We start from the raw sequence: 22,264 nt of genomic DNA, 5'->3' as shown, positions 1-22,264 counted from the left end.
CCCCACCTTTGTCATGTTTGTATTGGTGGGAATCGCATTGGTTCGGAAAGCAGTAATTGGTTTACTTCTCTATCAGTTTTCTAAGGGAAGTCCAACCCTTTAGTTGCTGCGATTGGCGGACTGTTCCGCTGATGTCTCGCCCACTCGTCTGTTCCATTGGCTCTGAGACCTTTCTGTTTTGGACCGCTGCCCAGAGCCTGGGAGGGGAGGGGGGACTGTCTAGCTTCCGGTTTCTGGGTGAAATTGACACACAATGAGGAGCCGCGATCAACCTCACTAAAGCTCCTGTAAATAAATAGAACAATCACCGAGGCCAGAGACCATGGAAAATCAGGTAATGCGAGTTTCCTGTTTTATGGTTTTCCTTAACCCAGGGATAGTGATGAGAGAGAGCTGCAATCGGAGGGAAATAAAATCGGCACATACACACACACACACACACACACACACACAATAAGGGTCTGTGTTGTGCTGTGACGGTCAGGCCTTGGAAATCCGAATCTGCGACAATCAGGTAGCGCTGCTCATTGATTCAAGTTCGATAAGAGGGCAAACGCCGGTGCGTGATTCCAGTCTCGGCTGCCCTGCGATGGTGCACAGAGCTTTAGCATCAGAAGCGGGGAAATCTACTCACAGCACGTTTTTTTGTGAGTGTGTGTATGTGTGTATTTATGTGTATGTGCTTAGCGAGTTAGAATCGGGGAATTACTCCAGTGTTTATTGCAATGGGATACGGACTGCATTGGCATTGATTGCGGACTGTTTACTAGACATCGTGGAAAAATGTCTCGCTGTCAGTGTTTTTAGGGAGTGTTGCATGCTTTTAAACCGTTAACAGTTAAAGAAAAAAAATGGTCTTTCGAACTCGGTAAAGTTTCACTACACCCCCCCCCCCCCCAGGCCATCCAAGTTGTTGTAGTGAAGAATTTGGCTCCATTGACTTCATTCCTGAAGGTAGTCATACCCCCGCTTTGATCTAGTTCAGTTTAATGAAGGGTGCTGCTACTTCAAAGCACAGCTCGCGTCAGCTCGATTTTTGAAAAGTGTTCGTGTTCGTGAAGCGCAGATTTCCACAGTTCTGCAGAATTCTACCGATCCCATTGGTGGAGCAGCGCAGATCCCCGCAGAACTGCGGAAATCTGCGCTGCACAAGCGCGACCAGAGCTCTCAGGCTGGGTTCTGTCACTGCCTGCTTCCTAGGGGAGGCTAGCTGTGGAATTCCGCTCCGAGAGAAGGCCACACACTCGCACTCCGATCTGGCAAGGGGGGCGCAGAACAGCCCCTCTCGCACACACACACGGCTGCAGTCTGAGATCAGGGAAAAAAAAAAGTTTATGTCGTACTGGAGCAAAACGTCGGGCCCGCCTGGTAATATTATCGACACCACAAAGGAGACGGATACATGTATAGCTGGCAATACCTGCAACCCCTCAGTGCCCAGTCGTGACCACATTGGAATAGCCAAGTTTCTCCAAATATATAAGAACGTCCTGAACAAAGTTTTTTTTTTTTTTTAATGCGAGGTCAATAGTTTTGGGTGACATTTTAGATAACATGGCTTGTATATACATCAGCACAAGCCTTTTAATAGTACCGTCCAACAATCTAGCACTCGGAGATCGTTCTAGTCCCTTCCTGACTTCCTGACTTCCTGTCACTATTTTGTGTTTATTCTCCAATAAGAGCTGCCGTTAATTTGAAAATCAAAAACCTAAACACCTTAAGGTACCTTAAACACCCAGCTTAAAGAATTTTAATACAACAAAAACTAAAATGGATATGACACATCTCATTATAAATAAAATAAAAAATACCCCTTATTTTAATATTTAAGGTGTTTGTACCAATCTGAGACGAACCACTGTTAGATGATTGTGGTAGGTTTGCATTAGACTAATTTAGTTGATTGGAATGGACACATTTTCTTTCAGGTATAATCTACCAGATCACATTATAAACATTATACAGCCAAATATATAAAACAAATGATGCAGTTTGCTTCAATGCACTTTAATCACAACTGAAAATGTACATCCCAGCCAAAGGTGTCAGTTGAACTGAATTGATATGCTGTTATGTTTCTTTTCGATTTCCTACTTGTCTTTACTCTCAACATCCACAAGTTGTTTTACCTTGTAATTTACTTCACACCATCACGATGTAATACATTCTTATCGTCCCTGCTTTTTAACCTCTTTATTTGGTTTTCTTCTAGAATTTGTTGTGACTGAGGGTCCAATGAATGGAAACGGTTACTGATTGAGTAATTGTAAACCAATTTTTTACAATCTGTCTGTTCTCTCAAACCATCTTGCCCAGGGGGCAGAGAAGGAGGTCGATTATGATCTACTAGATCAGTTCTAGGGCCTTATGGAGAATATTAACAATAGTATAACTGGTTTGTCCAGTGTGGTTACAGAGTCCTGTACTCTTACATTAGTATTTTAAATTTACGTTATTTCTTAATGTCCTTTGTTCTGATATACACTTGAGCTTATCACCAAAAAAGCTTCAGCTTTTTATTTTTATCTTTTCCCATATGTCAAGAATTGTAGGTGTAAAGAAATGCAATTCACTCCCAGTCGCTAAGATGCTTACAGTTCTCACAAAATGTATACATACGGACAGCATTGTGGAGTAGTGGTTAGGGCTCTCCACTCCTGGCCGAAAGTTTGTGGGTTCCATCCCAAGGTGGGGACACTGCTGTTGTACCTTTCATCAAGGTACTGTAGATTGTTCCAGTAAAGAACAACTGTATAGACAGGTAATGTAAAAATTATATATTGTAACAATTGTTAGTCACCCTGGATAAGATGTCTGCTAAGATAATATAATAATCATCTCCCATATCATAATACAGTAAGAGCAAGACAATTAAATATACTTTATCATTCTAATGTAAGTAATTGAATTAAGAGGAAGTACAGTGCAGGATTCAAGATTACCCACAGAAATGTGGTCATTGTTACATTAATTAGGTCAGAGCAGGCCTAATTACCAATAGTAGAAATGTAGTTATGAGTTGCAGGAATGTAGTGCTTTGAATGTACATGAAAAGTTCAGTGCCAAATTGTGCAGAAGGAGAGGTTAAGATAGGTGTATCTTGAACAGGCACTGGAAGATGGTTAGGAACTGGGTGGGTGTGCTTGCTTTTGCTGCACATGGTGGAGAAGGAGTGGACTCTGGAGGTAGGGCATTGAACGGGGTTTGAAGCCAGTCTTCTAGTGCAACAAGAGGAGTGGAAGAGGAAGGCAGAGATGAGAGTCTGGAGGGGAGAACATCAACTCAGTGTGAGCTGTGATTAGGAGAGAATGCAGTGATTGAGTGCCATGGGCAAATCAGGGTGGAGAGAACACTAGGCGAGTGGCAGGTTTCAAAGTTAGCTGGAGCAGGCCAGAGGCGGGAAGCTTCAACCTTCAGATAAGGACCATTGTATAATTGCAGACATTTGGTCAGATATTACATTTTCTGGTGAAATTTAAGATTACATTTTGTGGTGACCTGTTGGAATAGAAATGGAATAATGAATGATAATGTTTTTATGTTTTTTTTTTGTTTTTTTAGTAATTGTCTAGTACTTTCCCCCTTTCAGGTCTTGATTTGTAATTGAAAACTACATCCCCATTACATCCCTCCCCCAATCCAGAAAGCACCAAAGACCAGATACATGTGTCCTCTAACGTGCACTGCCCTTATGTTTGCCAGTCAAATGGAGCTTTAGGTGCAAACTGTAGGATTAACTTGACTGTCAGAGATCCAAGCAGTGTTGCTTACCAAATGTGTCTGTGAGTCCCTGGTGGCATCGCCGAACTGGCTTAGCACTACTGCGATAGGGTGAACAAGTGTACTTGGGGAAGGCGGGGTGTGGGTGGTTATTCATAGTGTTGCCCAGTGGTAATCCTTGTCCCTGGATGGTACATCAGACAAACTGTTCTTGTCCTTGAACTGACGACACAAGCGCTGCAAGACTTGTTTCCAGAATCATAGTGTTATAAAGAACTAATCTGCCAGCCTGCATTTTTATCTATTAATGTATGTATGTGTTTGGCCACTTCTGTAAGGTCAGTGTGGAAAATTAAAAATGTGGGGATCATTTTGATGTTGATACACTTATGCAGGGCACAGCAATTGATGTTTCTGATTTTAAAATAAATAGATCAATCAATTTGAGGTGTAATACATGGAAGCCTTGCTCTCTAAGTGGATGGTCACACAGGCAAATGCTTTGCAAATGTTGCACTTCCATTTCATTCCTCCCTTTACAAGAAAAGCTGTTGTGAAGCTGAGGAAACATCTAGCAGAGCCCAGTCTGAGCTGATAGCAGCAGGAACAGATTCATTGCATTGGCCCTGGTGCAGTTTTCTCTGATCGCAAAAAATATGTGTACAACCTGGGGTAAAAGCTAATACAAAAATCATCAGCTTGCTGAAAGCCAGCCTCCGAGAACCCCTCAGCCAAAATGAAGGCTCCATACCAGCACAGATGTCCCAGTCTTGTGGTTTGTCAGTTAAAGTTCAGTGTTTTTTTGTTTTTGTTTTTTTTAATTAACTTTTTTTTTAATCACCAAAGGGAAGTTTTTTAGTTTTTTGATGTTTGGTTGTTGTTTTTACTTTTGTTTGTTTTGCACAACCGTTCAGTTCACTTGCCCTGTGGCATTATTGTTTTGGTCACCTGGGAAATTGATTCAATTGTTTTCACACCTATTGCTTTGCAAACTGTCTGCAGCTGGATTCAGTGGCTGTTTGGGTCTCTTGTGACTGCTTCCATGAGGGACTGGTGAAAGGTGCAGAGTTGTGATTATAAATAATTTCTGACTGTAAGTTACAGTGGACAGTTTCAGCTGTGTTTAGTGTGTTGTGTCAGGGTTAGAGAGGGTGGCATAGGCTGTTCTTGGGCCCACCCTTAGCCAAGTTTACCCTGGTAAATCTACCACAGAGTAGATTTTAGCACTTCACATTTTTCTACTATAGCTGTATCCTAGGTTTACTGTGGGTTTCTATGGTTTTGGTGCTCTATTACACTCTACCATAAACATTATGGTGTCCACCATAGTTATCCCTATGGCCCAGTTTAGTACAACACAGCCAAGGCATGTTGATCCCATAGAAAACCATAGTTAAAAGTGAATTGAGCGGTTTAAACTTGCATAAGGGCACTGCCAGTGTGTTCAAGTGAAGGTTGTTAACAATGAGCAGTCATGGATTTTGAGTTATTTTAATGGGGTTAAGGTAGAAAATTAAGACAATACCTCCACTGATTAAACAGAAGGATAATGTAAATGAGTTACTGTCAAGACATACATTCCATTTCAATACTTTTGTGGTGGAACATCATTAAAGATTGTTCACAAGTCATCTTACATTTCAGTTGCTCACTTTTCTAGATCAAACCCATTTCTTGCTTGTGGCCTTTGTTGTTGTACATTTTGCATCTGTTAACATAGCCTAGGTAATTATTTTATTCGAACTGCTATTTGCTGTTTGAAATCTTACAAAAATCCCACATTTAGAATTAAATGTTTAAACCTGAGGATCCAAACATTTCTAACCAAGTTAAAGTCCCCCTTGCAGGTGTGAAAAATATTCACATGAGGCATAGACTTCAGAGCAATACAATTCTAGGTCTGATTTATCAGAAGTTTTAAGATAAGATTGTTTATTTCTTCCATGTGATACTGTATGTATGTACAGTACTGTGCAAAAGTTTTAGGCAGGTGTGAAAAAATGCTGTAAAGTAAGAATGCTTTCAAAAATAGACATGTTAATAGTTTATATTTATCAATTAACAAAATGCAAAGTGAGTGAACAGTAGAAAAATCTAAATGAAATCCATATTTGGTGTGACCACCCTTTGCCTTTAGCATCAGTTGTTCTAGGAACACTTGCACAAAGTTAGGGATTTTGTAGGCATATAGTCAGATGTAGGATTAAACAATTATAGCAAACCAGTGCTAATGATCATCAATTCAATATATAGGGTGAAACACAATCATTAACTGACACAGAAACAGCTGTGTAGGAGGAATAAAACTGGGTGAGGAACAGCTAAACTCAGCTAACAAGGTGAGGTTGCTGAAGACAGTTTACTGTCAAAAGTCATACACCGTGGCAAGACTGAGCACAACAACAGGTAGTTATACTGCATCAGCAAGGTCTCTCCCAGGCAGAAATTCCAAGGTAGACAGGGGTTTCCAGATGTGCTGTCCAAGCTCTTTTGAAGAAGCACAAAGAAACTGGAAACGTTGAGTACCATAGACGCAGTGGTCTGCCAAGGACTCATGCTTACTTCCCTTCACAGTCGGAAGATGTCCAGCAGTGCCATCAGCTCAGAATTGGCAGAAAACAGTGGGACCCTGGTACACCCATCTACTGTCCGGAGAAGTCTGGTCAGAAGTGGCCTTCATGGAAGACTTGCGGCCAAAAAGCCTCTGACATGGAAACAAGGCCAAGCAACTCAATTATGCCCGAAAACACAGGACCTGGGTTGCAGAAAAATGGCAGCAGGTGCTCTGGACTGATGAGTCATAATTTGAAATGTTTGGCTGTAGCAGAAGGCAGTTTGTTCGCCGAAGGGCTGGAGAGCGGTAAACGAATGAGTGTCTGCAGGCAACAGTGAAGCATGGTGGAGGTTCCTTGCAAGTTTGGGGCTGCATTTCTGCAAATGGAGTTGGGGATTTGGTCAGAATGAATGGTCTCCTGAATGCTGAGAAGTACAGGCAAATACCATCATGCAATACCATCAGGGCAAATGTATTCTGCAGCATGACAACGACCCCAAACATACAGCAAAAGTCATTAAGAACTATCTTCAGTGTAAAGAAGAACAAGTAGTCCTGGAAGTGATGGTATGGCCCCTACAGAGCCTTGATCTCAACATCATCGATTCTGTCTGGGATTACATGAAGAGAGCGAAGCAACTGAGGCTGCCTAAATCCACAGAAATGTGGTTAGTTCTCCAAGATGTTTGGGCCAACCTACATGCCGAGTTCCTTCAAAAACTTTGTGCAAGTGTACCTAGAAGAATTGATGCCATTTTGAAGGCAAAGGGTGTTCAAACCAAATATTGATTTGATGTAGATTTTTCTTCATTACTGTATGTATGTGTATGTTTCTGTGTATATTATATAATTATACATTATACGTATACAGGGTCATTGAAAAATAACTGGGTGATTTCATATTTGAAATCCCTGAGGTCTATATATACACCATGTATATTTTTATGAAATATGTATACACCTATATCTATCAATATTAAAAAGCTTTTCCTGTCCTATTTCCTTGTACGATTATGAGTATGTGAAATTACAAGTTAAATGGAGTCATTAGTGTTCACTTGTTTTGTGGCAGAGGCAGGGTAGAGCTGGCAGTGTAGATGCAGATTTGGGAGAAATGGCTTCAGGTCCACCTGGAGCTAAAATGGCAAACATTACTGCACTTCGAGAGGCAGGTACTAGGGATGTGGACTGCATGCTGTAAGTTGGGGGATAAGCTAACTGTATAATGGATGCAGTCAAGCCAACTGCCTAAAATGCAGTGCTGGCATGGCATGAGATGAAGGGGTGATGGTGCTGCCTATTGGCTACGAGCGGAAATGAACAGTGCCGGTGAATGAAGTGGGAGGGGAGAGTGGATGTGAAGGAAAACTCGGATAACTCCAGTGATCATGGGAGTCTGTGAGACGGCAACACTGTCTGAAGTTGGGCAAAGCGCCAATAGATTCTTACGCCCACAGCAGTGCAATGCAAGCTTGTTTTAATCCCGAAAATCTCTGCTGGTTTGCTGCACGGGGGAAAGAATGTCAGTTTGGGCCAAATGCTTGGATTGACACAGCTAATCTTATATCTCTCTATCTAATATATATATATATATAGATATATATATATATATATATCACACATACATGCATACATATGTTTTTTCCTCACAGTATTCTGGCCAATCGGAATGCTTTCGGTAGGTTTGTAGCTGCAGTTGTAGTAACCCCACATTGGGCAAATACTTGATTGAGTAGAAAGATAACGCACACACATGTAATCTGAGAACAGGATCCACATGTGTACGCACACCACACAGTGGGGGTCTTAAAGAAGAACTACAGACTTCAGTCACCATCGCTACCCAGAATGCTTTTTTTAGCATTTTTCTTGAGAATGCCACCCCCTTCTCACGATGTAAGATTCTGTGTAAGCTTTGTTTTACTGAAGATCTCAAAGGCTGATGGTTTCAGAGAAAAGTTTACCCACTTATGCAGTACTCCTAACAGCGCACATTACTAATTCTTTGACACAATCACCCCTTTTATTAAGCAGTGTACAATTTTTGACCGGATTTTTACTTTTAATTTCTATGTATTTTGATCAGCTTTCAAAAAGGAAACTGAAGGTGTCAGATGGCTCACTCTCTGGTCAGAGGAGTTCTCAGTGTGACCCGATTATGTGCCTTTTTCTGGAGGCCATTTTTTGTCCCTCTTTTCAAAAGAAAGAAAGAAAGAAAGAAACAAAAGATGCATGATAATCAGTTGGTACACCGTGAGCAAGATTATTCAACAAACTCTGAATTTTATTTGCATTTTGGTCCTGGAATGTAATTTCTGTAAAGGCCCATATATATGGTTTTCATTTCCAGTCCATGTTTGTTGATATTCTACGATTCTGATTCTGTAGGATCTTTAAGGAAGTCACTTTCGGAGATTCGTCTTCTAACAGCTGGATGAGAAATCTGTGCTTATCGTCGCAGTGAGTCACTTTACACTGCATGGTGATTATACTCTTGGGTCCTTTTCAGTACCACCATCTTGCTCTTATACTGACAATGAATGCAGGCCTCTATTAGGTGTTGCCCAAAATATTGCTCTTATCTCTTCCTCACACTGTGGCTTTCAATCAAAATGTCCTCCTGTACAGTGTAGATGGTGGACTAGTGAGCATGTCAAAGAACATTCAGGACTGAAAACCCCACAGAACATAAAGCATTAAGAAATCCAACTGCCTTATATTACGTAACACTAATACAATGGAGATATTTAATCGTGTTGTAGAAAATTAGGCCTTAGAGTCTTCAGGGAAAATTATAATTTTGTGAGAAATTGACAAATGTAGCCGGTCACTGCAAAAAAAAAAGTTGATTTAAGCTTAGTGCAGGTCTATTGTTGAGTTTTCTGCTTTCACATAATACAATTAAATGCAGAAAGTGGACAACATTCATACATTTGATTGATATTCAAATATACAATATTTGTATTAATGCCAGGCATTAATTTAATAGGTTCTTGGTACATATTGTTCAAGGTTTTGCAAAATTGTAAATGGTTCTCAGTAGCCATCTGTTGCAACTCAGATCTGAGATGCAGCTGTCTTAAACTTTTTTGTTTCAGGTAATATCAGGAATCTATTGTACAATACAGTATGCACACCTCTGTATGAGAAATTAAGAATAAGAAGAGTCCATTCTGCCATTCTTACTTGTATCTGCTATAAGTGCCCTAAATACATGCATGAGTTTAGCCAATGACAAACTAATGCCTTAAAAAAAAGACTAATACTGTCTCTACTCTATTAAGGGTAATGAAGGTCTAAACCTTTTATAAAACCAAATAATAATTAGGTAGTGTAGTTCCTTAAGACTAAACAAGAGGAAAACATTCAGTTTTGCTCATAATAGTTTATGGGTAATCCCAGAGTATCTGACAGTAACATCTCTGGCTTGTCTAGTTCCTTTTGTTTTAAATGCCCTTGTCCTAAATTTCCACTTAAGGCCTTGGGTTCTACACTCTCTATCATGCTTGTCAGTGTTAATATCCTTTTATGAACAGGCAATCAGTAAGTCTGCGTTACCTGTTAGTCTGTTTCTTTGCGGTTGTCTCAGATTGCCTTCCTAAGGTGGTGTAAGTGGTGTCTCTCTCTGTCTCTCCACCTCTCCTTAGTGTTGTAGTTTCCTTTCCCCCTATTGTGCCCTTAAGTGTCTTTTGCCATGTCCTTAATGGCGAATGTCATCCCTCTTGTAAAAACCGCAACAGAAACATTGCATCAGATCATGGAGAATTTACAGAAAGCTTTTCCCTGACTTTTGATTATTACAGAACCAAGGTGGTTGTGGTGGCAGCAACGACTGATGTGTCCAAATGGATGGCAGTGAACTAGCAGTAACCATCTCCCTCTCTCTCTCCCCCTCTTCCCCATCTCTTCCCCTCTCAGTGCACAGTGCAGGTGAAATTGGAGCTGGGGCATCGGGCACAGCTACGAAAGAAGCCCACATCAGAGGGGTTTACTCACGACTGGATGGTATTTGTGCGGGGGCCTGAGGTGTGTGACATCCAGCATTTTGTGGAGAAAGTGGTCTTCAGGCTGCACGAGAGCTTCCCCAAGCCCAAGAGAGGTGGGTCTGAGTTTCACAGAGGAGGGTTGGGAAGGATCCCAGTATTAAGTAGTGCTCTGTAAATACCAAAACTCAATTCACATATCATCATGGACCAAAACAGGTAATAGGTAATAGGTAATAATAGGTAATATAGGTAATAGGTAATAGTTGAAATTACACAAGAATAGTTTGGATCTCACCCAATTTTGATTTTTCATTATTTGGATTTGTTCTACATATTTTCTAATACACTTTTGTTTTCCATCCATTTTCCCTGCAAGGCACTCTGAACTCTGCACTTTGAGCTATCTGAGAAAGTGTCACAAGTAGTTTGAGCGAAATGGTATTTGAAACCACTTAAATGCATATGCTGCACATGTATTGTATGTAGATATGTAGGTCAAATAAAATGTACCTTAATTTTTCCCTTCAGTGGCACACCAGGGGAAGGTATAGCATATGTGAAAATCATAATTGGCTTCACACGTGATGCTATATGCCAATGAAGGGAATGTCATTTAATAATGTGTTGTGATTTAAAATGTTAAAGTTGCATTGCAGAGCTCGGTGTTGTGAGGAGCTGGTAGACTCTAGCATGCTGCAGATTTGTGTGCCTTGAGAAATGGAGTGTCTCGGTGAAACAATTCATTTAACAGTTGACTTTGATTCTCTCCTCCTAAGCTCCTCAGTCACTTCTGAGTATATTTTACCAGAGATCAGAGGAAGCAGATGAAGATCGACATCTGCAGGGAACAGGGACAGTTGACTGAGTGAATTGACGCCTATATTTCGAACTAAGCTTGAAACAAAACAAAACAACTCTGTGCCAACAAGCCCCTTATCTTGGGTCATTTAATTGATTAAAACGTTTTAAATTCCAGTTTGGTGGCCATTTACAAACTTCCTTTGCACTCTCCTTTAGGGGAATGTTAGGTTATTGAAATTAAGCCCAGTATGCCATCGATTTTTGAAAAGTTTAAATCTTTTCCTAAGCACTTTTGGAATGTTTCTAAGTTATTTAGCTTTTCAACAGAAATTAAAAGGGGTTAAAGTGTTAAACATCAAATCTGTTTTTGTTAATCAAAATAAAGCTGTATTTAGACACATTTCATAGTAATGAGCTAAAAGATTTAAGTATTTGCAGTACTTTCACCCAGATCTGAGTATGGTTTCATCCTCCCCTAAAACATCTTTCTTCTTTGAATAAATAATTGAACTGGGATGCAGGCATTCAATTGGTATCTGTTCAAAACTGTATAAACAATGGGTGCCCAAGATGTAATGTAATACTACAATGCTGGGGTACCATGTTGAGTAACATTCAGAGATTACTGTTTTTCCTGCCTTTCAAATTACCCTTTCTGGTAGTATTCCCATATGCTTAGACTGCCCATTAAACTGCTTACCATAGAGTGTGGCATTTCACAAAATGCACGATCCCAAGCCAAAATAAGTGTGAGAGCATTCACAACCTTACACTGGTGTCTCGTGGATAGCATCCAAACAGAAATCCTTTCCCCATTGGTATCTAGATCACTTTTCTACTGTAAAAAAAAAAAAAAAAAAAAAAAAAAAACGATAACAAATGTCAGTCAGTTTCTCACTCACACTTTTTTGGGCACACCTATTAGGTACTGTTACTACTAATACTACTTCTGCTGCTGATAATTTTAATACCTTGCTTTGATGCAGCATCTTTTAACCAGTGTGCTTTTTGGGATGCTCCACTGAAATGTTAGCACCCCCTGGGGTAGCATGTGGCTGCCATTTTGTACCATCAGCTCTCACAAGTACAAGTGGAGAAGTGAGAAAATAATTTGCCAACTAATTTAAATGGAGAAAGCCTGGGCTGGAATTTATTATTTATTTATTAGCAGATGCTGTAAATACTCTGTACAATATACAATAAGCAGACATGCTAGTACAAATGAGCTAACAAGTGCAGTATGCACCAGCTCCAGCCTGGCTGTGTGATGACCAATCAGAGTAGAGGGATCTCTGGGTGCTCTAGCTGTTGACATATACCTCTGGGTACTAACAGTCATATTTCTGCCCCGCAGTTTGTAAGGAACCCCCGTACAAAGTGGAAGAGTCTGGTTATGCTGGCTTTCTCATGCCCATTGAAGTCTACTTCAAGAACAAGGTAAGAAGAAGTTTGCCCTGTGTGCCCAGTAGCTGGATGCAGGCCTACTCGTTGGAGCCAAAGGGGCTTCCTACAGCCTCCCCCACCCACCCCACCTCCACAATTGCATACTCTATTCCCTCTGATTTTGACAACCGAGAAATTATCGGTGCGTACCAGACTCTCTCTTCACCAACATCAGATCAGATGGTATCAGTGCAGATTCCCCAGGGCTTATCAGAATCTTTGGAATTATGTTTTTTTTTTTTTTTTTTTCTCCCCGCAGCCTGCGAGAGGGGAATCTTTCAACTATAGCACCTATACCACCAACTATAGCAGTAAATTGTAAAATAAAATTCATCCTGCTTTACTCGACAAAAAGCATTTAATCTTCTTGCCTCAAGAGACAGCATTTAGCTGATGTACAGTTCTCAATGGAAAACCTAGCAAAATACACTGGTAACACATATGTGGATAAAATAATGTACTAAAATGCCTCCCCCATATCTTGCTTTCTCATGTTTCTGTACTCCAGAAATGACATCTCATATGTGGAACTAAGCCCTATGGAAAATTACTAGTGTTTGACACAGTTGTCTCAAGTCGACTTTGAAAATGTGCTTATGTGTCTTAATACAGTGCCAGAGAAGGGCTTTTCCATTTTTACTATTTGTGTGATCATGTCTCTGTATTGGTGCGTTGCAACACTTTACACCAAGAGAGCTCAATGTAGTGTAGGGGGAAACTATTTTGGACTGTGGCATCGTAGGGAGTTTTTAGAATGCCAGGGAAAACTCTTCATGGGATATTCATTTTATAAGCTCTGTCACAAAAAGGTCTAGGTTAATAAGCCATGGAGTGAATGCAGCAAGAAGATTTAAATTGCAAATGTTACTTCCAAAGGTTAGCTTGGTTTCAGCTGACAGTGGTGTACAATGTATAAAACTGTGCTTAGGAATGGCATACAGCTTCAGTGGACATCTTGGTAGCTTAGTTTGTCACATAGAAAACCAGATTTCAGTCTTTAAACACAAACAAAATCTAAATGTTTATTATACATTAACCAGGAAACTGCTGAAGTACTGCAATTATCTTAGCCTCTCTTTCACCTTGAACCAATTGAATGGTCAGTACTGCCTCATCCATATTGACATGGTACTTACAAACACACATATTAATGTTGAAACAGTGCATTTGCTATCGTGAACTTGGGCAGGTAACCCATCTTTTACAACTTAATCTTGCAGTGTTCACCGCCTTTGGTCTCCACTATGTATTTTGATCCTTTAAGTGTCCTGATTTCAAGTCTTGATGAATCCCCCTCGCTTCCCTCCAATTCTAACATCACTTCACAGCATAAGATCCAAATTCCTGCAAAGTGGTTCTTACCAATGTCTCTGCCCCAGCCAGGTCCTATTTTAACCTGGTGATAATACTGGGTTCAGGAGACTTCCCAATATGAGATTACGCCCCCCAACACACGCGCACACACACATTTCAACACGTGTCCTCAGTGTGTGTCACAGTAGCAATCATGACAAATTTACCCCCCACTAATCAGCTCCTGACACTACAATGAATGATCTCTCCAGCACTCGAACTAGAGTAGGGGTGTGTGACTCCAGTCCTGGAGGGCACATGTTTTGGATTCTGCCGGAGCTTTCAATTACTCTTGCAATTTCATTGCTTTCACAGCCAGGCTTTGTTAAAGATTGTCACGTTTTTTTTTCCACACAAACTTTCCCAACAAAACATCTTGAAGTTTGGAGTGTTAAAATCGTCCTCTTCATTGTTTTAAATAGACCCATTAAGGAGCTGAGTGAAAGCTGAGCTGGAAGGAAAACCAGAACACATTGTGAGCTCTCCAGAGTTAGACGTTCTTCACCTCCTTAGATTCTGTTCAGTTTAGTTTGACTATAAATACATTGAAGCTCCTAACCTGAATATGGAAATCCTGAGATCTCTTTCACCGTCCCAGTGCTTATTTCTCCTGGGAGATGGAAATGTTCGACTTTTGCCTTGTTAAGCAATACACATCTCTTCATACTGCAAATCCATAATGTGAATACAGGAGTAGTGGATAAGGTTCTGGACCTAGATTGCTCCAGTCAAAACCTGGATGTTTACATTGGTAATTGTATGTAAATATAACATGATCTATTGTAACAATTGTAAGTCACCCTGCATATGGCCATCTCCTAAAATATATAATAAATATGATAGAAAGCAGACTTTCTTCTTTTGGATACTTCCCACAGGTACTCAACTGGCATCGGTGATCTCTGTTGTCCAGCATTAAGCATCTCTCTCTTTCTCTCTTTCTCCTTTCTCTCTCTCTGTCACACACAATTCCAGCAATCTTCTTTCCTTAGGAACTCCAAACTGCTGTGGTTAAACCTGCTGTACTCTAATCTTTGGGATGTCTGTTTTAGGCCAAAATGGTTAAGAATATAAGAAAGTTTACAACCTAGAGGAGGCCAATCGACCCAATGTGCTCATTTGGTGTCCATTAAAAATTAATTGTTCCCAGGATACTATCCAGTCTGTTTTTATATGTTCCCAAGTGTTCAGCTTCAACCACATCTCTGGGGAGTTTGTTCCAGATTGTGACAACTCTCTGTGTGAAGAAGTGTCTCATGTTTTTGGTCTTGAATGCCTTGAAGCCCAGTTTCCATTTGTGTCCCCGGGTGCGTGTGTCCCTGTTGATCTGTAAAAGCTCCTCTGGTTTGATGTGGTCGATGCCTTTCATGATTTTGAAGGCTTGAGTCAAGTCCCCACGTAGTCTCCTCTGTTCCAGGGTGAAAAGGTTCAGTTCCCTCAGTCTGTCAGAGTAGGACATTCCCTTCAGACCTGGAATAAGTCTGGATGCTCTCCTCTGAACTGCCTCTAGAGCAGCAATATCTTTGTTGAAGTGTGGTGCCCAGAACTGTACACAGTATTCCAGATGAGGTCTAACTAGTGCATTGTACAATCTGAACATTACTTCCCTTGTTTTAAATTATAAATTTTTGACAATATACCCTAACATTGTTTGCCTTTTTTATTGCTTCCCCACATTGTTTGGATGGAGAAAGTGAGGAGTCTACGTGGACTCCTCGGTCTCTCATGCGTTACTTCATCTAGTTCTATTCCTCCCATAGTGTAGTAGACATTTTTCTTACGTGCATTTAATACCTTGCACTTGTCCAATTTCATCTGCCAGGTGTCGGCCCACAACTGAATATTATCTAAGTCCCTTTGAATAGCCTATGCTGCTGAGATTGTATCTGCCTAGCCACCTATTTTTGTATCATCTGCAAAGTTTGCTAACTATCCCAGAGTCCAGATCATTAATATAGATTAGAAAAAGCAAAGTACCGAGTAATGATCCCTGTGGAACTCCACTAACAACCTTGCTCCAGTTAGAAGCAACTCTTCTAACTGACACCCTCTGTTTCCTATACATCAACCAGTTCATAATCCATCTACTTACATTACCCTGAATGCCTACAGCTTCCAATTTGAGGATACTTCCATTTTTGCCCTTTATCTGTTTCACTTCCTCCTTTATTGACCTTGCTGTTGTAGTAGTTTGTTTCTTCTCTACCCCTTTTGTATGCGCTATACAACATTTTCTTTCGCTTGATATTTTTTTTACATACTTCTATTAAAGCATTTTGGCCAATGTTTTTTGGTCCTCAATTTGCTAAGTTTTGGTACAAATGGTTTGGTTCCTGAGCCTCAAGTAGTATGTTCTTAAAATATAACCATTATTTTTCAACTGAATCTGTATCCAGTCTAACTCTTCCAAGTGCTGCTCTATACCTTCAAGGTTTGCTTTTCTAAATTTGTAGACCATTGTTTTAGACCTTTTTTTTTTTTTTTTTTTAAGTATGCCTTAAAGCTAACCATATTTTGATCACAGTTTGCCATTGGTTCTCTAACTAGTGTCCCTCTGACTCTATCTTGGTCATTTGAAAATATAAAGTCAATGCATGCGCTCTCCCTGGTTGGTTCCCTGACATAAAGCAGTCATTTACCATCTCAATTTCTATTTCTGCTTCTATACTCCCAACTGGGCTTTCCCAGTCTATGTTTGGGAAATTGAAATTCCCCATTATAAGACCCACATCCTTGCTACACACAGTCCTGATTACACTGTACAATGCAACATCTTACTGAATATCTGACTTGGGTGGTCTGTAACACACTCCTACCACTAATCCTCCAGATCTCTTGTTCAAAAGTTTAACCCACAAAGATTGTTTTGTTACTAGGATCTAATTTGAGTTCTTCTGCCTCATTGTAATTTCTGATATATAATGCTACCCCACCACCTCTTTGAATTTGCCTGTCCCTCCTAAACTGTGTGTATCCTTTCAACTTGTATTCATCCTTTTTTTGTATTCATCATTTTCTGTAAGCCATGTTTCTGTCACTCCTACAACATCATTGTCACACGCCAGAACTGTGGCTTCTAGGTCTAACATCTTGTTCCTTATACTCCTGGCATTGAGGTACAAACATTTCAGGACTTTCCTACAAGCTGTTTCCCTGTTATCTTTCTTTAGTGGAAAGTCTCCGATTGTCAGAGCTCCCTGCCCCCCTGGTCGCTAGTTTAAAAGATTCTCAATCACTCTGCACATACACTCTCCCAATGCATTAGCCCCCTTCTGTTTAGATGTAGACCGTCCGGTTTGTACAGGTCCCATCTATCCCATCTGTTGTCACTTAACCAGCACTTTTTTTTTTTTTTTTTTTTCTTCATTAACCTGACACACTTCATATGAGACACTGCTGCTCTTATCAACTGCTACCTTGGATCCTAATTTCCTTCATACAGTACAGTTCCAGTTCCCTTCACCGTAACAGCTCCTTACACAGGGCTGAATCTCTACTTCTCGTCAGCTGGCTTGAGGAAACTCCTCTCAACTCAGTCCCATCCTATTTCTATGTGAAAGACAATGCCGCTCAAGCCAAACCCACTTGTTTAATATGTATGAGCTCTCTTTTATTGAAAGTAATAGAATACAGTGAAAACTAAATAAAAACAAATTGCTGGTACCTTTTTTCACTGTTTAGGCCAGTGGTTCCCAATCTCGTTCTGGTGACCTCCCCTGTCCTGTTGTTTTTTGTTCTAACCGAGCACTTATGTACATAATTTAGCCTTATATTGTATATTGTTCGTTCAATTTAGTATTTCATTATGTAATTAAAAGCACAGTTGCAATGAAAACCAGCAGGGCAGGTGGGTCACCTGGACTGGTTTAGGCTGGTGGCAGATGTGGACAAATCATTACAATGTGTGGTATTCCCATTATATTTCCAATAACGCAGCATTAAAGAAAGACGGATACAACTGTAAAGTGGTAAGAAGTCTAGAAAATAAAGACAAACACTCCAAAAAAGTACATAGAATAGTTCAATGTTTTTATTTCCACATTCAACACTGAAATATTTAAGTCAAGTGAAACTTTTTGGCCTATGGATAGAAATTACATATGTTAAACTATTTTAAATGTATGTAGAATCAATAAAGTACACCTACATCAAGTGAAAATAAAATGTTACACGTGGATAAAATGCCCAGGTATAGCTTTGTCGGAATCAAATCTGTCCTATTAGAAATACATTTTAAATAATATATAGGTTTGTTTGTTTTTAAATAAAAAATGAACTCTCAATAAAAGTTCGAACATTGCAAAATATGATTCAGTTTTTACATGAAGTACACAAGAAATCTCATATTACTGTAAAACAAGACAATCTCCAATCTGTTAGGAAATCTTTTTTTTTTTTTTTTTAAGTTTAAACGTAAAATAAATTTCTCATTAACTATTACTTACACAGGGCCTGACTTAAATCACAATGTCACAACATACAAACATTGGTTGCTTCCAAATATGTGCCTTACATGTACTTGATTATTTATTTATTCATTTACAGTGAAATGATGGACTACCATTTTTGTCCCCCCCCTCAGTGGTAAACACTGTTATGTGTTCTGTAATTTCCATAAGGAAGTACATTTTTGTGCTTAATTGTCCCCGAGATTTTTATCCCACGTACAGTGCTACTGACAACCATTCACACGTTCTGATGTTACGGTGTGATATCTTGACAATCACTCTTTGGAGAGAGAAAAAACAGATCTATTGTGTTCATGCAGGAAGTAAACGTTCAAACTGAGCATCCCCAGTAGGTGTATTTCCCTTATACAAGGTTTATTCCTCATATATGAGCTGGTTTGCTTTTGTTTTTCTACCAATTCAATCTAGAATAGGTCTTTTTGTATTCTCGTCCATACAGAACAAGTGCATTTACCTGCGAGATGACCTGCCCTTTTTCAGAGGTGTGATTGTCGATGCAAGAGAGAATGTTGGGTGACCTTGGGGCTTCTATAAAACCGAGCACTTTTGACGGAGACAAAACTAGCTTATGAGGAGCAATAGAGACTATGGTTGTTTCTCTTGAGCTGTTTGTTGATATCTAGTTTAGCTTTTGCCCCTTTTTTTTTTTTTTTTTTTTTCTTCCCTTCAACTCCTTTCGAAGAAACGGGGGCGTCCTTGGTTGTGAAACAGGGCCCTGTGCTATCATATCGCATGTGGTCTATCTTCTCTTGACTGGCTGACTGCTTTGACTCGTGGGTTCTGTAGAGGTGGCGGCAGAGTGCAGCTCAGTGTCGCCACAACTTCCTCTGTGAGCAAGTACTGCTTTTGCTTCATTCTCTGTCACTCAGAAGGCAGCTTCGGTTAGCCTCGTGTCCTTTGTAGCTTTTTTTTTTCCTCTGTTTTAATCTGTGCAGAAGCGTAGCTTAGTCTTGTAGCCTGAGAACAAAAGATATGTATTCAGGGGAGATACGTGGTTATGCCACATCTTGAATTGACACACATTATTGGTTCATTATCTCACAGGAGATAAAGTAGCGAATTAAAAAAGAATAACACATTTTTTATGAATAAGGCCTTCTTGTTATTCTGCAAAAACATTCAACGGGATTGCTTATATAAGGGGTTGGTTTTGTTTGGCCAACCAAATCCGACATTTTGCCTAACCACCATTAACTACGTTTCTCTACTTCTCCTCGCTGAGTTTTGAGAGATGATTACAAGCTTGTTTTCACGATTTTTGTTTTTCAGTAACATTTTCCCGTCATTAAATTCAAAGTGTACAAAGTAGGGATGAAATGGTATGAAAATTTCATATCACGATTATAATGACCAAAATTATCAGTATTATCGCTGTATTGTTAAAATGTGCTGGAAATGTTCAAAACGTACTGATACACACACTGAAATTTCACCAAGTTTTATATTGAAAACCAACAAACAACAAATAAAATTAGCAGCACTATGCACTTTTTGTGAGCATAAACATTAAAATAATAACATTACACCATGTGGCCATGAGAGGTAAAAGTTCCCTAGTGCAGGTTTTATTTAACACAACCTTAAATAAGCAAATCAAATGTGCATATAAAAGCAACACAAGTAAAGCAATGTGCATGAACCAAGTCAATGACTGCAGGATTTTAAATGAACAAAATATGTTGGTTGGGTGACTAAACTACATAACATATTATCTTGTGCATTGGGCGAATAGAGTCTGCTGACACACTACGCATACAGCAGCAGAATAATGTGTAGTGTTTTTACAAGAGTAGGTAATAACACAGCTAATTGTAATCTTTAAATGTATAGTTAAATGCATTCGAGTAACAAAAACAGTCTCGAACGAGTGACATTTGTGGAATTAATCTGTGGTGTTTATTCAGCACAACGCTGTATGCACAATTTGATCGACAGATCAGCACAACACAAGTTAAATGTTGCCAAAGCATGATGCCGCCCTTGATAATATTGCACAAATCCATTGTAGGAATTCAGTTTTAGAATTTTGTCATTTTTAAGACACAAAATACATTTAATCTCTCTCTCTCTCTCTCTCTCTCTCTCTCTCTCTCTCTCTCTCTCTCTCTCTCTCAATTCAATTAAATTCAAGGGTGCTTTATTGGCATGACAAACAGTTTCATAGTGTTGCCAAAGCAGTTGATATTATATACATACATTGAAAAATAATAAAAGGTAAGAAAAAGAAGAAAAAAAAATTGAAACAGTACAATATAATATATAAATAAAATCTTAATAGACATGTACATTTACTTTATTTATAGTTTACAAGTTTACATCTGATGCTCATGTATGTTTTCACAGTGAGCCCCTCAGGCTGTGGCAGGTGGCTACATATTGTGCGGCCAGGAGGGCTGTGTGTCCCTCCCCCAGGAGGATAGCTATTTTTTTTTCATTTATCAATCAGAAAATGATTTTATAATATTTATGAATTTATTAAAGAATGTGTCCCTTAATTTGGCATATTTATTGCGGTTGAGGAGGAAGTGCATCTCTGTCTCGACCTCTCCTGTCTCGCAGTGACCACAGTCACTATATCCATAGTTATTTCTCATTATGCACTAAGCAAGGAATTATAACCAACATGGGACATAGTCTTCAGTTTATAACACTCAACGAGAGGCAACTTGGTTTCTTTTTAAGACAAACGAATCATTCAGAGTCAGTGATTCAGAGAATGACTGAGTTTTGATGGGCAGGTCAGTTGCAACGCGATCATCAGTCACTGTGCTGCTTTAAGTTCGTTGCCATTGCTGACCGACATGGACCGAACACGATTTATATTTTGTAAACATAAACACTCCCAGATCGGATGCCCACCACAAACAGCGAGCTAAACACAATACCTGCGTTTTAATCAGACAATGTCTAACATTTACATGTCTGTCTGTGCATGGAACTTATAAGGACAGGAAAGGTTATATGATGTTCAAATACTGAAGATCCATCAGCAATAACTGTACGAGATGTAAGATTTATAAAGCACACTAACTGTTTATACGAAGGACCTCGAAATACATATATTAACAGCGTTTTTAAACAAGGGATGGCGGCTGAAGTGCATTCATCACATCTGACAAGCACAGAGCACAGTAATATAGAGAACCTGCAACACTAACTGTTCCACTCGTATAAAACACCAGAACCAGTGACTGTGCTGTGAGTCCAGGCTGAGTCTCTCTGAGTCTGTCCAATCAGCTCTCACTGCCTTCCGCCATTTTTTCACACAAAACAAAACCCACGCTGCATGCTGCGCCTGCATCAGACTGTTGCTAACTTTGGTTGATGTGGGTCAGTATTTACCGTGTTTTTTTCAAACTGCGCTAATCAAACATGGTTTTAATGATAATTAAAATTTGAAACGGTAATACTAACCGTCGGGAATTTCAGCGTGGTTTATCGTGAAACCGGTAACAGTTTCATCCCTAGTACAAAGCAGTGAAGGCACCGTCTCCTCCAGATGTATTGGGTGCAAGTACCATGCTATAGAAAAATCATGCAACACATGATATCCTGTAGCATATTTAAAATGCATCTAGTCTAAAATATACCATTCAATCAAAGGCTTTCACTAAACCTGGTCATGGTGTTCCAAATGGAGTACCACTGGAGTATTACTGATCTCACCTTACCTTCCTTGTTTTGCATTCACCAATCAGGAAGGTGACTTGTGGGTGACCCAAATTACCTTAAATACTGTGTCAGAGTAAATCTAAATTAATTTGCATTTAGACATTTTTAAATCGGTGCGCTGGTATCTCCAGTTTCCTCAGTTTAACCCCGCTAAAGTGCTGTAGTGTGAGTGCACACTGCCAAGAGTACTCTGGGAGATGATTAGGAAGTAAATTTAAACCTGTATGACAGAAGGACCAGAGTGTGTGCAAGTGGTGGTGAAA

The 22,264-nt window shown here is 39.7% G+C and overlaps 1 protein-coding gene across 2 annotated transcripts in view; it reads left to right on the top strand.

The window, feature by feature from the left end:
* The first annotated feature begins 241 nt into the window (after nucleotides 1-241).
* The window catches only part of mllt1a (MLLT1 super elongation complex subunit a), a 38,355-nt gene continuing 16,332 nt past the window's right edge, over nucleotides 242-22,264 (top strand). For both annotated transcript variants that reach the window (XM_066695948.1, XM_066695947.1), the window contains exons 1-3: nucleotides 242-334; nucleotides 10,196-10,376; nucleotides 12,419-12,501. In XM_066695948.1, the coding sequence (XP_066552045.1) occupies nucleotides 323-334; nucleotides 10,196-10,376; nucleotides 12,419-12,501 (276 nt within the window). In that variant the 5' untranslated portion in view covers nucleotides 242-322. The remainder of the gene's footprint in view (nucleotides 335-10,195; nucleotides 10,377-12,418; nucleotides 12,502-22,264) is intronic.

Source organism: Amia ocellicauda, chromosome 22, assembly GCF_036373705.1.
Source record: "Amia ocellicauda isolate fAmiCal2 chromosome 22, fAmiCal2.hap1, whole genome shotgun sequence".
Classification (NCBI taxonomy): Eukaryota; Metazoa; Chordata; class Actinopteri; order Amiiformes; family Amiidae; genus Amia; species Amia ocellicauda.
The sequence above is the reverse complement of the archived record's forward strand: the minus strand, read 5'-3'. Positions and strand labels throughout refer to the sequence as shown.